Source organism: Myotis myotis, unplaced genomic scaffold, assembly GCF_014108235.1.
Source record: "Myotis myotis isolate mMyoMyo1 unplaced genomic scaffold, mMyoMyo1.p scaffold_m19_p_9, whole genome shotgun sequence".
Lineage (NCBI taxonomy): Eukaryota > Metazoa > Chordata > Mammalia > Chiroptera > Vespertilionidae > Myotis > Myotis myotis.
The window spans coordinates 27,642,404-27,653,468 of NW_023416401.1; the positions used below are offsets into that span (position 1 = coordinate 27,642,404).

The following is an 11,065-nucleotide window of genomic DNA, read 5'->3' on the forward strand; positions in this document are numbered from 1 at the left end:
CCCAGAGGACAGGAAAGGCTACGGCAAGTACTGGGGTGAGACTGACCCTGGCTCTGTGCTCAGCTGTGTCAGGCACCTGAGTGACCACACTGGCTCCTCGCAGCCACCCTACGAGGACTACAATCATCTCCATTGTGCGGACGGAGAAACCCGGGCTCCGAGAGGCAAAAGGACCTGCCGAAGGTCACACAGGGGCAGAGATGTGAACCCAGGCCTTTTGTCTCTAGGATCCAGGCTCTTAACCAGTAACCCAAGACACACTACTGGGTGACACAAACAAACTGTATCATGCTAATTATGTCAACACATAAACATATTTGGTTGTCCCAACTGGGAGAAAGGGATGCCGTCGGTATCTAGTGCGTGGAGGCCACAGATGCTCTTAAACATCCTACAATGCACAGGATAGTCCCCACCACAAAGAATGATCTCACCCTAGTATGTGAATCGTGCTGAGGGTTGAAGATGGAAGGACTCAGCGCAGACCAGCTGCTAGGGCGAACACAAATCCCCAGAGAAGGACCTGGGCCACCCAAGTCCTCTCCCCAAAACTTCCAGGATGGAACCCTGAACAGCTGCAGGGCCACCACCCTCGACCAGAGTTCACTTCCCTCTAGGAACCACAACTTCTTCAGGGGGTCATTCTAGGGGGAGTCTCACCTGCAAAACAATGAGATTCAACCCCCTCCCCCCCCCCCCGCCCTGGCTTGCTCTTAAGTTCTATCTGGTAAACTCTGAAGCTAGAATCAGCTCTGACCTCACCCTGTGCCTGGGGAACAAGGCTGGTGGGATATCACATGCCAATTTGAGGATCAGTCCATCCTGATCACCCACTTCCAGCCAGGATTGCAGCCAGAAAGCCTGTGTCCGTTGAAAAAAAGGAGAACCCGGCTGGTGTGGCTCAGTGGTTGAGTGTCAACCTATAAGCCAGGAGATAATGGTTCAATTCCCGGTCAGGGCACAGGCTCGGGTTGCAGGCTCAATCCCCAGTGTGGGCGGGGTGTGCAGGAGGCAGCTGATCAATGATTCTCTCTCATTATTGATGTTTCTATCTCTTTCTCCCTCTCCCTTCCTCTCTGAAATCAATAAAAATATATTTAAAAGGAAAAAAGGAGAAAAATCACAAAAATCTGAAAGGTCAAGCTCTGCAGCCCGGCATGGTCTGCTAAAACCTAACTCTCAAAAGCTTTAAGAGAGGGGGGCTGTGAGACAATGACGATGTGGGTTCCCTGATCTGAGGGAGTGACCCCAAGCCCTGCAGGTCTTCCGCTCACTGGCTCCAAAAGCAACCCCATCCATCTCTTCTTAACCTGACAGATAAATGGTTATGAGGACAAACACCAAAATAATAGTGAATGGGTGTCCAATATGCTCATTTGAAGAAAACTCATTCAAATGCATGTTCTCGCATCTTCACTAGGGTCACCCTCCCTAAAGGATAAGAACCACATTTGCTCTGCATTTTCCTGGCCTGGAACACTGTCTGGAATATACAGCAGGTGCTCCATAAATACCAGCATGCTGAGAAAAAAAAAACCTAATTTCTTTACAGTTTTACCTTTTCATAGCTCTGTTTCCTATACACAGAAGATGGGGCCCATCTAACTCCTGCTGACACAGGATTTTATCATCAAAAAAATGTTCGCCCAGATGGTGTGGCTCAGTGGTTGAGCATTGACCTGTGAACCAGGAGGTCACAGTTCGACTCTTGGTCAGAGCACATGCCTGTATTGTGGGCTCCATCTCCAGTGTGGGGCATGCAGGAGGCAGCCAATCGATGTTTCTCTCTCATCATTGATGTTTCTATCTCTCTCTCTCCCTCTCCCTTCCTCCCTGAAATCAATAAAAAATATTTAAAAGACAAAAATTTTTTCACTGACTTCCTGATGATGTTCAGCACAATACAAAGTGACCTGATCCAAACTCTCCATTATCTAAAGCTCAGATAATCTGCACTTTTTGGCTTAAGTCCCGCCCACCTGGGCAGTCCAGAAGTCTCACAAAGGCAATAATCTTGGTCATAAACACATCATGACCAGGGTAGTAGTAAAGAATGTGGGCTATGCAGGAAGGCCATAAACCCCAGCTCTGTACGGCTCTGTGATCTTGGGGAAAATTACCTGGTCTCTCTGTGCCTTCATTTCCTTTTTAAAATGGGAAGCACAATAATACCTGGAAATTCTGAGTGGATGCACAGTTACTTTACACAGGGCTTGCAAACATTTAGCACTATGTAAGTGTTAGCAAATTATTATTGCTATTGCTATGCTGTTGCATTAATCTAATAGTCATGCTGAAAATGCAATTCTTTCTGTTGAATGTTTGTAAAAAATACATTCACATCCACATGCATAATTTTCTATGAAAAGGGCATAACACCTAGGATTTGATACATATTTTTTCCTTTTTTATCTTCCTGCTTGCCTTTCTCCATAAGATACACATCGGTCTACCAGGGGTGGGCAAACTTTTTGACTCGAGGGCCACAATGGGTTCTTAAACTGGACCGGAGGGCCGGAACAAAAGCATGGATGGAGTGTTTGTGTGACCTAATATAAATTCAAAGTAAACATCATTACATAAAAGGGTATGGTCTTTTTTTTTTTTTAGTTTTATTCATTTCAAACAGGCCGGACCCGGCCCGGGGGCCGTAGTTTGCCCACGGCTGGTCTAGCCTTTTCTCCAAACTCCTGTAATGTTGTACGTATAATGTCCATGTGTATATTACGGTTATTGTTTATTTTCCCAAAGTGGAACTGTGTTATATACACTTCTTAGCCTCCTACTTTCTGCAACACCACCTCATGAGAACCCCCCAAGTCACTGGGTAGGTCATTCTGTTTCAGTGACTGCAGAATGAAAAGTGTGCCCCTCACCCCCATTCCCTGGAACTGCTCCCTAGTGTCAGACTAGGAGCACAGAACGTTTTTAAAAAACAAAAAATAGTGACAACACAAAACCACAGTTTCTTGTTTTGGCAAGCAGAGCTCCAATGAGAAGAAAAGCTTTGGGCTCCCACCCCCAAAAAGCAGAACCACAGAAAGTATTCTGTGAGCTTTCTGCTCACACACCCTTGATCCTCAGGGACCCTGGCCCAGCCCAGCCAATGGGGCAGATCTCTGGGTGCCTGGGAGTAACAGGTCTCTGTCCTCAGCCAAGGGGAGCCCCTCCCCCTACCCACTCAGGTTCCCCCTCTTCCCACCACTGCCCAGCTGGCACACCCATCACAGGATCTGCTGGCACCTACTCCTGAGATCTCCCTCCTTGCAGGCAGGGACCCCAAACCAATCCAACCAAGAAGTAGGTGGGCTCAAGGCTCACTCAGCCTCCTCTTCAAGGGCAAGACTTTGAGCCACAAACCGACAACTTCAGCTGCCTCCCCTCCATTGCTGCACATCCCCAAAAAAGCCCACCATAGCATTCTGAGCACCTACTCTGTGCCTGGCACAGTTCAAGAGCTTTAACCTCAGGTTCATTCACGCTTTGCAACACCTTATGACACAGGTACTATGCCCATTGCACAGATGGGGAAACTGAGGCACAGTGCAGGTTGGTGGCCTGCCCAATTGATGTGAGATAAAACCAGGATTTAAACAGCAGCAGCCTGGCTCCAGAGCCCCACACTGAACCCTCATGCGATGAACAGACACGAAGCACAGAGAAGGAACTGGCAGCCTGACGTTTTCATTCTTCTATAGCTCAGGCCATTTTGCGGAAGAGAGAAAAGAAGTCACAGAGGGGAAGTAACTGAAGGAAGCACCGGCTGAGGGTCAGGGTCACACAGACCTGGGTCGAATTCCAGTTTTGCCACCTTAATAAATCATGTACCAAAACTTTTGTAAGCCAGTGGCAGTGAAGTGGCCAGGGACATGAGTTCTGGGGTTGCTCAAATGCTGGCAATGCTGCCTACATGACCCAGGGAAGCTCTCTTAAACTACCTTTGCCTCAGTTTCCTCGTGTGTCAATGGGGATCACAACAGCACTCTCTTCTTAGGGTTGCTGGGAAGCGCAAATGAGTTGGTACATGCAAAGTGCTTAGAACAGTATATGGTGAATCAGTATCAGCTCCTATGCAGTCACAACTATGATGGTTATCATCCTCATCAATACTGTCCAAGAGCACTCAACACAGGGAGCGCTCAACCCAGTGGGAGCTTCTAAATGTTGAGATCCACTGTCCAGAATCAGAAGCCAGGGCAATTTCTCTCACAACTCCTGTGCTGTCTTCCGAGAGAGAGCCAGCATCCTCCCAGAGGGCTGCCCTTGCCTTTCCATGACTCAAACACACACACACACACAGAAGAGGGCACCAAAGCTGTCAGTCCCCCTTGGAGATGCGGAAAGTGGTGCAATCCGGTCCCTAAAGGAAGTTGGAAAAGATGGGGAGAATCTGGGGAAAGCACAGAGTCCCAGGCCCGGAACCCGACAAAACCACTGGTTCCTGTGGCCAGAGTTTACGTGGTCAAAACAAAATCCACTCAAAGTGGAGTCCCAGTCCTCCTTTCTGTGCGGAGAGGGATCTCACGTTCTCCAGGCAGCCCTCCCTGATAACCCCTATTCTCTGGATGCTGGAATCCTATAATCCTAATCACCTGTAGTCTAATTATCATGTAACATAATAATTAATTATAATAACTAATACTTATATACCTTACTGCCTGCCAGGCATGTTCTAAGTGCTTTATATGTATTTATATACCTCATCCATTTAAAAACCCTCTAAGATAAGATCTATTATCATCCCCCCACTTTACAGATGAGAAAAGTGAGGCTCAGAAAGGATAAGCCACTTACCTAAGGTCACAGAGCCCCAGGACTTGACCTCAAGTGGTCTAGTCCAGAGCCCAGCCTTGCACTTGAAGTTTTGTAAATCCCCATTTTGCCACCCTCCACGAGGCTGACCTCTCCTTGAGGGCAGGAACCTAGAGCTGGCTTTTCTGCATCTCCCACAATGTTCAGTCTGTACAAAGGCTTCATTTTTACTGGCAATGGAAGCTTAAAACCAGGGGCACACGAAGGCCAGGGCAGCCCTTCGATGCCTGTCTCTGCCACATGGAATTAAAAGCAAGGCGGGATTACTGAGCATTCTTCCATTCTCCCAAGCCAGGAGGTTGGGGGTAAAATCCCTTAGCAAGTATAAAAGCTGGGAGGAGAGAGTGGGAAGACAGAAGAGAATCACAACCTGCAGGCTGCCAGCGTCGCTGCTGCGTGGAAAGCTTTGGTAATTAACTGTTCCTGAAGCTCTGAGCCCTGGGTTTTCAAAACGAAAAGGTCTTGGGTTGTTTAGGGGCTGTTTCTGAGGGAACAAACCGAGAGAGGCCTGCAGATCACAAACAAGGTATGGCTGGTCAGGTTACACAATCAGTCCATTTCTGACACCAGCTTGGTGACACCCAAAAGGACAAGGCCCAAAGGAAGCCTGGATTCCCCTCCCCTCGTTTTACAAGTGGGGAAACTGAGGCCAGGACAGGTGACATGACTGGTCCAAGATGTCAAAGTTGGAACAGCTCATCTCAGAAACGACAGGTCAATAAACAGGAATTATAAACTCAGGAAATTAAAAATGCCAAGGAGATAATGTGGAAGTAGAGAGATCTTTTTTTTTTTTTTTCTATAATAAGAATGGTTGATTCCAATCAATTTCCATTATTCCAGCTTCCTCGGAATCTACACGTGGACAATGTAAAACCATAGTTAACCCACACACAATCTATATCTGCACCACACCATCTAGGGCAAGGGCTTTCTTTCCCATTAACAGAAAAATTGCTTTCCTTTCTCCCTTCCAGACTGAGGAGCAGGGAGTGGCTCAGAAGGAGAAGTGAGGAGTTCCCTAGAATTTGACATTGCTCAGAGATGGCAGAGCTGTCTACATCTTTAATTCAGAAACTGCCAGCTTCAAACTGAGCAGATCCTTTTTTTTTCTTTTTTTTTTTTTTTTTTAACTGTGAGAGAGGGAGAGATGGGGGCAGGAGAGAGAATGCTAACCCTGCCTTATTCTCACAAGCCTTTCTAGATGGGTCCTTTAGCCAAACGGTTTTCAATGCCTCTGTAAAACTCACCCCCCCCCCAACACACACACACACACACACACACACACACACACACACACACACACGCCCTCTTTGCACAGACAGAAGGGCTCTCTCCTCCCTGAGTTGGAACTGGGACCTCACACAGCCTCAGCTACACCCCCAAGCCACTAGCTATCCCAGGGGATGCCAGAGTTCCCCTCTCCCTCTTGCCCCCAGAGACTGGAAGCTGCAGAGCCCGGCTCTGAGGTCCCTAAAGGAAACACCACCGCCCCCACCAGCCCTTCCTGAACCAGGATTAAAAGACTTTCTAGAGCTGAGAAGGGAGTAAATGAGGTCCCAGCAGGAGGCACAGAGATTAAAGCCCTGGCGTCTCCTAACTCTCAGAAACGCTTGGTCCGGTCCCACCCCCTCCACCACGAAGCCACTTTTCTCACTTCCTAGGAGAGTAAGGAAGCGGCCCCTTCCTCCCTCTCACAGAAAAAAAAAAAAAGGACGAAATGCAGCACAGGATAGGGGGTTTAAAGCACCGGCTGGGCCTGTCCTGCTTCAAAACCCACCATCCCCAACTAACCAGTGATTTCCGGGCACTCAACCTCTCCGGAGCTAAACTCTCCCATCTAACAACTGCGGGATATGCTCGTCCCTACTTCATGGGCCACTTGTGACGGTTAACCCTAATGACACATGCAGGCGCCTGCCACATAGTAAGCGCTCAGTTGTTATTTTACAGTGTCTGTCGCTGTGGTTTTGAAACTTAGAGATGGGAAGGGGGTGGCGAGGGTTTGGATTGCCAAGTCGTGAGTTCTAGCCCCACTGTCCCCAAGCTCCAGGAAAAGCGTGTGCGTGGGGACCAGGAGTCCCACGCTGGGGTCTCGTCGGTGTCCGTCCATCCTCCAGGCCCTGGGCTTTGTCCTACTCCATCAGCGCGGAGGGACGCTGGGCTCTAGCATTTCCAGGGGCAGTCCTGGCTGAGGGCTTGGTGGGGCACCAGGCGGCGAAGAAAGCCCTGGCGACACACAAGCAGGAGCAAAAGCTCCAGGCGCTTGGGTCGCAGGGCCCCTGCCTCACGGATGTAACTAATTTTAAAACTATTTGAAAGGCGCGGAGAGGGGAAAAAAAGACAAAAGGGCAGCGTGCCCGGGGAGAAACGAAGTGCGGGAGACCCCGGGACGGGGCTGGACTGCGGGCCAGCCAGGAAAGCGACAGACCAGCTCTAGAGGAGCCCGGGTCTCCTCACTTCTCTGCGCGCCCCGCGGGGCGCCCCTGAGGCGACTCTCGCGACCCCCGGGATCTGCGGCCACAGGTTGTGTGGGGACCGGCCCGCGCTGAGGCCCCGCGCCCCGCCGTCCCCGCACTCCCCGGGAGACACTCACCGACTGCAAGAAGCGCAAGGTGCCCACGTAGTCCCTCTCGGTGCCCAAGATCTCGTTGAGGACGCACAGGCGGAGGCGCAGCTGGCGCTCCGACTCCCGGGCGGCCGCGCACGGACCGGAGCTAGGCGCCGCGGCGCCGGGGGCCCGGGGGTCCGGGTGGGCTCCGTCCTCAGCCCCGTCGCCGCTGCGATCGCTGCCGCCGGGTACCTCCATTCTAGCGCAGCCGCGTGGTGCCGGCTCCTTCCCCCGCGCGGAGGTCGCGCCGAACGGCGACTCAGGGGTCCAAGCACCCCATCCCGGACGGGGCGCGCCGGCTCAGCCGCGGGCCGGGCGCTTGGCGCGGCGGGCGGGACTGGGGGCGGGGGACCCGGGCTGGGGGCGGAGGCAGCGCGCGGAGGCCGGACCAGAGGCGGGAGGAGGCGGCCTTCGGGGCTCCCAGACGGCGGCCCCCGCCACCCGCCCGCCCAGGGAGCGTCTGCCAAGTGCCACGCCGCGCTGAGCCGCAGAGACGCGCCGCGGCGCTTGGCGGCGACTTCGGAAGCTCTCGGCGCGACCGGGTCGGGGCCGCCCGCGGCGCTCGGGCGGGAGGAATCCTCCGGAAGGGGCCCCGGGGAGCTCGGAGGCTAGCGCACGAACTCTGCACCCGAACGCGTGGCGCCCCCACCCCCGCCGCGGGCTACGCCACTCCCACCCGACACATGCGACACCCTGCGCGCACAGGCACACGCACGCAGGTCCGGGTCCGGCCGCCACCGCCGCTGCTGGGCCGAGTAAACACCAGGAGAGCTCAGCAGCAAGCCCGCCCTGACACGCGCGCCCCCGCCGGCCCAAGGAAGAAAGAGGGGCGGCCCCCGCCCGTGCTATGTCACCTTTGGGATACCCAGCCCTTTTGGTGCCCTCGGGCACTGCCACGACCTTGGGAAGAAACACGCGTGATTCTCTCTCTCTGTGACTCTTTCTCTTTCCCTTCCCTTATTCTTTCCTTCTATCCTTCCTTCTTTTCCTTCTGAACTTCTTTGCTCCCATGAGCAGAGCCTACCCTTTCCACATTTCCCGGAAGAAATGATCTGCTCTCAGTTACTGATTGACAGCTGCTCTGCCTGAGCCCCCCTCCCATCCACTCGGCCACAGATAAGGTCTTCTAGTCCAGGCTGCTCTGTGTGACAAATGGCCTCACCTGCCTCACAGGAAGGTATGATGCTCAGGTTCAAATCCCATCTCCCCCACTTGCTAGCTGGGTGACCTGGAGCTGGTTTCCTTGCCTCAAGAGCCTTAGTGTTCTCATCAATACAATGGGAATAAAAATGGTACCTAGCTCTCAGGGTCCTTCACACCGTATGTGTCAATCCATAGGAAGTTCTTGGAGCAGTGCCCAGCACTTAGAAAATTCTCTATAAATGTTTATTCTTAATTAGTATTGCTTGTACAAACAGCCCTGTTGGCCAGACCCCATTCTCCAAACTGCCCGTACAATCCTTATTCACTGGCCAGAGATTTTGTTATCTCCTCAATGAATTAGCTGTTTCACATACTATCCCCCTGTAGATTATAATTTCCCTTAAGGTAGGAACATTATTGCTTATTTATTTTCTGTTCCAAACACCCAGGATTGCTCTCCCACTGGCCTCTGGGTAAATACTAGAAAGGCCTAAAGACACAGGATAAGAGTGGGGTAGCGTCTGCCCTCCAAGCTTTGTTCCTTTGGGATCATGGACAAGGTGGCATTTGATCTGGGCCGTGGGTGAGTGAAGCTCCCCTGGGCAGGTACTGAAGGATGTGAGGTGGGTGAACCTTCCAGGTTTGGGTAGTGGAGTCAATTCTGCCCAAAACGTGGCTGACTGCTAAGGTTCTCAGAAAATTGTAGAGAACTTTGGAGTAGCTATCCTGTATGACCTTAGACTGATCACAGCACTTCTCTGAGCCTCAGTTGCCTCATCTATAAAATGGGAACCTTTGTAAGAGGAAAAAAAGTATGGAAAGCAGGGTTCCTTAACCTCAGGACTATTGATATTTGGGGTAATTCTTAGTTGTGGAGAGGCATCCTTTGCTTTGAGAACATTTAGCCGCATACTGTACCCACTACACACTAGATACCAGTAGCACTCTCTTCCCCGTTGTCTCCAGGCATTGCCAAATGTCCCCTGAGGGACAGAATTGCCCCCAGTTGAGAACCATTGATACAAAATATCTGACAATAACTGGCACATAGTAAGTGGTCAATAAATGTTAGTCCCCTTCCCAACTGTATCCGTGGAAGATTTCCTTCACCTTCAGAAAAATTTGCTAGAGAGAGAGAGAGAGAGAGAGAGAGAATCTCATACTTCACCCAAGAATTGTCCCACACTGCCAAAAAGACCATCGAAACATTTCCTCACTTGTGGGTGGAGCCCACCCCTAGCTCACCCCCAACCCTTCTATATTCTGTTACTCCCTCTGATCCCTCTGGAATATTTCTCCCCACCATCCCATCCCCAGTGAAAAATGATACAACTTTTAATAAATTACTTCAGCTCTCTGTGCCTTCTTTTCCTCATCTGTGAACTAAGGATAATAACTATACCAATATCATAAGGTTGTTGCAAAGATTCCTAAGTTAATACACAGAAAGTGCTTAGAGCAGATAGTAAAGTGCTCAATAAGTGAAGACTTATTTATTCAACTCGGGGACTGAGTGCTTAATTCATTTAGCTGCACTTGGCAGCAAGGAAGAGAAAAATGGGTTACTGGTGGGTTAAAACATAAAGACATTGCTTATTTAACAAAAGATCCAAAGGAGCTTGGTTCCTCTGGCTGGTTCAGGATTTGGTGACATCATGAAGGACCAAGGTACCTTCAGCCTTGCCATCCCCATCATGATCATGGCTTTTCTCCCAAGTTTTGGATCCCCAGGTTCACAAGATGCTGCTCAATGGCAACATCACCTGCTAAACAACTCTAAAGCAGGAAAGAAAAGAGAAGGGAAAAGGGTGGGGGGCGGGGAAGGGGGTTGAAGCTCTCCTCTGGCCTCTCATCAGAGAGAGAAAATTTTCCCCAAAGGCCCCAGCATACAGACTTTCCCTTGTACCTCACAGGCCAGCCTGAGTCACATGACCACCCTTAAATAGTTCCCGACCAAAAGCAGGGTTGTCACTATCAAGTTAGAACAGTCCTGCTCCATCTCCTGGGACATGGCTACCTGGACAACCTAAGTTCTGTTGCCAAGAGAGAAGCATCTGCCACAAGCACCTACTATGGGCTAGAGGCGCTAGGCATTGAGTGAGATCCTGGGATTACAGAAGTGATAAGACCAACAACATCAGGCCCTCAGGCAGGGATCCAGCAGTGAGCACCACAGATAAGGTTCCTGCCCCCTGGTGCTTCCAGTCCAGAGCAGGGAGAGAGGAACAATAACCGAATTAACAACCAATCAATAAACGCACCAATAAGCAAGAGCCTTTCAGCTTCTCCAGAGTACGTTGGTGGCACCTTCAGGCCTCTGCATCAGGTCACTGCCTACTCAGGTCACATGACTCAGGGGGCTCAGCACTGGTGTCATCAATGGGGACTCCCTTGGTCCAGGGCCTGGCTGCCTCCCAGCTATTCCTGGCACAGTGCAACTCACTGAACAAACATGACTAAGCAACATAAGCTGGTGGAGGTTTTTTGTTTCCCCTGTTT

The 11,065-nt window shown here is 51.0% G+C and overlaps 1 protein-coding gene across 6 annotated transcripts in view; it reads right to left on the reverse strand.

Moving 5' to 3' along the window:
* Nucleotides 1-7,766, reverse strand: part of PREX1 (phosphatidylinositol-3,4,5-trisphosphate dependent Rac exchange factor 1) — a 178,135-nt gene extending 170,369 nt beyond the window's left edge. For 3 of the 6 annotated variants that reach the window (XM_036321000.1, XM_036321002.1, XM_036320999.1), the window contains exon 1: nucleotides 7,409-7,765. In XM_036321000.1, the coding sequence (XP_036176893.1) occupies nucleotides 7,409-7,621 (213 nt within the window). In that variant the 5' untranslated portion in view covers nucleotides 7,622-7,765. Of the gene's footprint in view, nucleotides 1-7,408 lie in introns of all 6 variants that reach the window. The other 3 variants (XM_036320998.1, XM_036321001.1, XM_036320997.1) reach the window with 1 other exon arrangement.
* Between the last annotated feature and the right edge of the window lie 3,299 nt (nucleotides 7,767-11,065).